At 28.5% G+C, this 5,715-nt stretch overlaps 1 protein-coding gene across 1 annotated transcript; it reads left to right on the forward strand.

Moving 5' to 3' along the window:
• The first annotated feature begins 776 nt into the window (after window positions 1–776).
• On the forward strand, window positions 777–3,395 carry LOC111030289 (zinc finger MYM-type protein 1-like). Its single transcript, XM_022309715.1, has 5 exons — window positions 777–1,734; window positions 1,807–2,251; window positions 2,324–2,463; window positions 2,561–2,953; window positions 3,037–3,395. The coding sequence occupies exons 1-5, from the start codon at window positions 777–779 to the stop codon at window positions 3,393–3,395; spliced, it is 2,295 nt and encodes a 764-aa protein (XP_022165407.1).
• Window positions 3,396–5,715: the final 2,320 nt, after the last annotated feature.

A 5,715-nucleotide genomic window follows, 5' to 3' on the forward strand; every position in this document is an offset into this window, starting at 1 on the left:
CCATATCAATATCGTTCACAGTGGGCTCAAAACTATATGGACGTATTGACATATTTAAATATTTGTAATACAATACACTGTTAAAAATAAATAAAAATTGTTATAAAACATATTTTGCTTATGCGAGAACACTTCTTATAAATTATAATAACATAATATAGGTACTTATAACTGTTTCAACTTTATATAAAATATATAATAAGTAATTAACAAATTATTATTATTAATAAATAAAATAAAAATGATTATAATTGATAATGCATTACTTAATTACCTCGTAAAACGAAATTCCAACGATGAAAAATTGAAAAATACGTCCGTTTACGAAGACGTATATACGGAAAATGCGGTTGATCGACGTTCGTCAACATAGAATAAGTCTTATTTTAGATAAAAACATAATTAACCAAATAGAGTATTTGTATACGTCTGATGATTGTTGTGTCTACGAAGTTATTTGAATATAAAATTGAATATTATAACAAATATTATAAATAAATAATCTAGACCGCGTCGGCGATTCCTGTACAAAAGTATACGCCGCCGCCGCACCGTGTGATCTTGTGACGTCACGCGGCTATCTCTCTTTGGCTCTAGCGCCTTAACGAATCGACGTATACAAATTTTAGTACCACCGTTAGTTATAGTAATTAACTAACTATTAATTAAGCCAAAATCATTTTTTTGTTTCATGGTCCTTTAACAAACTTCTTGCAAATTTTTCTGTTTTCATTTAATATTCAAAATTTAATAAAATAGGTACTTATATAAATATTATGTTACTAAATTTTAAGGAAACTTTCACTGATGGACAAAAAGACATGCAATCTTCTTCTTTCACACTTTTGAAAAATTCAAATGTACTACATAAGTTGGCTTTTATGAAACAGCATCCAATTCAGCCTTCATTTTCAAACTCTCATTTACACATTCAAAAACTGTATAAACGAAAAATGCCTGATGGAAAAGAAGTTTCTCGGAATTGGTTGTCGGTTCATGTAGAAAATAATGAATTAAAATCAGTATATTGTCCTATTTGTATAGCATTTAGTAGTCATCAGTCCCCTTTTATAAATGGATATAAAGATTTCAAACACATTCACATAGCTGTTAAAAAACATGAAGAGAGTCGTTCACATAACTTTGCTGTTCAAAATTATATTCAAGCCTCATCTGAACAATGCATTGAGTTTAAGGTCAACAGAAATTTATTAAATTTAAAAAGGATTCAAGTACAAGAAAACATTCATGTAGTTGAACAGATATTTGATATTATAAAATTTCTTGGAAAACAAAGTCTACCTTTTAGGGGTTCTGGATATTCAGAAGGTCTTTATCAGTTAGGTAGAATTGGAAATCACCATTTAAACAATGGAAACTTTTTAGAATTGGTCCAATTTACTGCAAAAAGAGATTCAATTTTACAAAAACACCTAACACTAGCAATAAAAAATAGTGAAAAACGAAAGCTAAGTTTAAAAAACCAATCTAAAGGTAGAGGTTCATTGGTGACATTATTGTCAAAAACAACTATTAATAAAATTATTATTGCTATTCTTCAGTCTATAAGGAATAAAATTAAAAACGAATTGTGTAATCAAAAATTCAGCCTCCAAGTCGACAGCACTCAAGATGTTAGTGTATCTGATCAAGCTGCTATTTATATACGCTATATATACAATGGAGAAATTACTGAAAGACTTTTTGCTGTTTTAAAGATTATTGATTCTTCTGGTAAAGGATATTACGAAATGTTGAAAAATTTGTTTTTAAAACATAATATTAATTTTAAAAATGTTATTGGAGAATCATTTGATGGAGCTTCAAACATGAGGGGAGCATTTAGTGGTCTTCAATCAAGGATAAAACATGAAAATCCAAAAAGTATCTATATTTGGTGTTATAGCCATATCCTAAACTTATGTATTAGTGATGCATGCAAACATATTGATGCTAAAAATCTATTTGGATTTTTAAATAGGTTATCAACCTTTTTTGAGGACTCGTACAAACGTATGAATGTGTGGATCAAACAAAATAATACTATCAATGAAAGAGTCAGCTTGAAAAAACTTCAAAAAGTGGGTGAAAATAATACTAGATGGTGGTCTAGGGAAAAATCTTTATTTTGGGTTTTTGAAGGAAAACAATGTTTATTTTTGACTGTCATTAGTGCATTGAATTTTGTAATGCAGTCTCCAGATTTTGATTCAAAAACTTGTTCTGAGGCATCATCTTTAATTGAAAAACTGTGTAGTTTTAAATTAATACTGACTGCTCATATTTTTATGAAAATTTTTCAAATAATTGGACCAACTTCAAGATATTTGCAGACTAAAAACATGGATCTGTTGACTGCATGGGATATGGTAGAAGTGACTAAATCAGAAATTACTAAATTAAAATTTGAAACTATTTATAAGGAATCCCAAGAATTCATTAAACAAATGAATGAAAAACTGTGTACTTTAAATTTTCCTGATGAAATTAATATCAGCAATACATTTCCAACTTCAAGAATTAGCAAAAAAAAAATCATTTTTCGATGAACAATATTCAGACGAAGTTTTGTCTGTTCCTATTGATAAGTTTAGAGTTGGAACATATGTAGAAATTATAGACCAAATAATAAGTAGTTTAAATCAAAGATTTTCTGCCAACAGACAGTTAATAGCTGATATTCAGTATTTTATTCCAAAAAATTTTGATTTGGTTGTTAGTATGCCAAACATAGCTTTAACATATTTATCTGAAGTGTCAAACATTCCAAAAGATAAACTTCATTCAGAGTTAAAGAGTTTTGTTGCAGTTTTTCCAAAAATATCTACATCAATTAAAGAACGCACTCAGACAATGTATCAAGAGCAATATGTTTCAGAAAATGATGATAATAATGAAGAATCAATTAATGAATTTTCTGATATATTAGAAGACAATACTCTTGAATTAATTGGTATGTTTAATAATAACTTAAAAATATTTTCCTAAATTGTATTAATGAATTATTTATGCTTGTAATACTTGAAATTGTTGTAGGTAATGATTTCTACCAGGAGAAGAAGTGTTCTTTAAGTATCGATCATGATCCGAAAAATTGCTTAAACTGTGTGTACAAAGTATTATATTCATTAAATTTACATGTTTCATCTTATAGTTATCTTTGTGAAGCTTATGAATTTTTTTTAACTTTATCTGTAACACAAGTGAATTGTGAACGGACATTCAGTAAACTTAAAATTACAAAAAATCGTCTTCGTTCTAATTTAAGCTCAGAACATTTAGAAGCATTACTAATTATGTCAATTGAAAAACAGCTGTTAGAAGATGTAGAAGTATCTGATATTATTAATTACCTTAAAAGTACATCAACTTTAATGCTAAATATGTTTACATAAATTTTAATTACATTATGTTTAATAAACTTTTTTCTCCTGTAACATGATTTACTTATATTACTATTATTTCAGAATTTTAGAACTTATTAAACTAAGTAAATAGGTATTATAAAGACAACTGAACATTTTCATTGACGATGTAAAAAAAAATGTTGGGCCGCTCATATTCTTCTCCGCCTGGGCTGAAGTATTCCCAGTCCGCCCCTGTTGATGACTAAAGTCTTACAAATGTTAAGTCTATTGCTGGTGGTATTGGCGAATATTTTTGTTAGCCTGTGTTTTGCTTCGAAGCTCATACACCATAAATTAAAACAAAAGGACCTAATTGTTGAATAGTATTATAATGAAACATAAAATGATATTTGGGTTTCAATTTTTGATGGCTATATTTAATGCATAAATCGTTGTGTTCGGAAACTAGAGTTTGGAGTAGTTCACAACAACCAACATGTAACGATGTAGAAGTTACAATATCTAGACTTTGCCTCAGCAAAATATACAGGCACCATATGGGATCATTGAGAGGTACTAAATGGCCAATCAAGAGACCAAAATAGCGAATTAAAGACATCATTTCTGATGCAGAAAGTCTTATATTTTTTTCTCTTAAATGTTCTATATGCAATACACAAGGTTTACTACTTTTGTCAGGCCCATAATCAAAACACACAATTCTTTCATTTAGTACTTGCAAAGTAAAAATCTACAAATATTCAACATAATAAGAAATTAAGAAAGCCAAATCATATTTACCAACCCCTTCTAATATATCATGCATAATATCCATTCCTACCTGTTCTGACACATTAAATCCCAAAACCTTATGCCAAATCCAAGCTTCTTTAATACCACTACTTGAGACATCTCCTTCATTTACATCTAAATTATATTGTTCTACAGTCCTTATTAAATTATTATCAACAGAAGACTGGTTTTGTATATCTTCTTTCCTCATTTTACAAATTCGGCATGGATAATTTGAAGAGAAGCTTTCTACAAATCCAGTTATACTGTGAACTCCCAAATTATCACCCACAATAATACCCAATTCAAATTGTATTGTTCCTTTAAAGTCATCAGTTCTAATATAAACACCAGTATCTCTTAAATAATTCAATTCACCGATAAGCGGTTTAAAAATTATATTGTTTCCAAATTTAACTCTATCAGATGAATGAAACAATAATGCCAAAAAAATGGTGTTCAAAGAAAATTGACGATGAGGAGGTATACAAGGAATTGATGTATATACTGCTCCAAGGTTATGAATGCCCGAATGACTTCCTAATGCATTACTAACTTCGTAATCATCAAAAAATAAGAAAATAGGAAGTACGATTTGAGTACCATGATCTTTTTTTTTTTCCATACAGAGCATTGCACAAAATTTATAGAAATTGAACTATGATCTAATGTATCTAATAGCACATTTTTTATTTGAAAAAAGTTTTTTTTAATATTTGTTCTGTACACTGAAAGGGGACCATAGAGTGAGAATTATTATTATTATTTTGTGCATTTAACCGCTCACCAATAATATATTCACAATTAGCAATATATGTTCCGAGGTCTGTAAACTATTTGATTCTTTTATATTCTGTGCCAAGGTCAGTAAAAGGTTCCTCAAGTACTTCCAGAATATTGTTAAAATGATTAAATGACTCATTAGAAATATTTCCTTCCGAAAGTAATTTGATAGTACTATTTTTTAAAGTCAGATGTATACCATTAAATATGTTTTTCATATCTTTGACAACTGTTTGCACAACATTTCTTAGAACTTGGGGGTTTGCGTATAATGAAGCCAAGAAATGGTCTACACTATTTACAGCAACAACATTTTCAGTACCTGGTATAGATTCAGGCAACACTGAACTCATATTGCCAAAAGAAGTACTAATATTATGGTTATCACTTTGCTCTGGTAAACTATTCAAAATTTGAATTAATATGCTGAGGGTGTGTAGACATTTCTTTTACTGATGTTTGAGAGACCAAATGCTTCTTAAAAGAATTTAGTAAATGAAACGACCTCAGACAATTAACTTCTGCACAATCATAAGAAATAAAGTTATAATCAGTGTGTTAAATTGAAAATGCTTACATAATAATGAGATGGATGAAAAATGTAACTTGCATATAAAACAAATAGGCATATTTGAAAAATTGAATATTTATAGTTAAATAATAACAGTTTTACTTTTAAAATATTACTTTAGTGAGATATATATATAATAAGTTATAACCACTTTATAAATCTTCATTTATGTGTAAATCGCTTAAAAGAGAATTTACTGAAACATACTCTGTGTCAAATGCA

Source organism: Myzus persicae, unplaced genomic scaffold (genome assembly GCF_001856785.1).
Source record: "Myzus persicae strain clone G006 unplaced genomic scaffold, MPER_G0061.0, whole genome shotgun sequence".
Lineage (NCBI taxonomy): Eukaryota > Metazoa > Arthropoda > Insecta > Hemiptera > Aphididae > Myzus > Myzus persicae.

What these genes read in the sequence shown, in the direction of transcription:
- LOC111030289 (XM_022309715.1), top strand. Translation starts at nt 777, where the DNA reads ATGTTACTAAATTTTAAGGAAACTTTCACTGATGGACAAAAAGACATG. An exon ending in AAAGATTATTGATTCTTCTG is followed by an intron (nt 1,735 to 1,806) that starts GTAAAGGATATT and finishes ATGTTATTGGAG; the next exon opens with AATCATTTGATGGAGCTTCA. An exon ending in ACAAATGAATGAAAAACTGT is followed by an intron (nt 2,464 to 2,560) that starts GTACTTTAAATT and finishes AACAATATTCAG; the next exon opens with ACGAAGTTTTGTCTGTTCCT.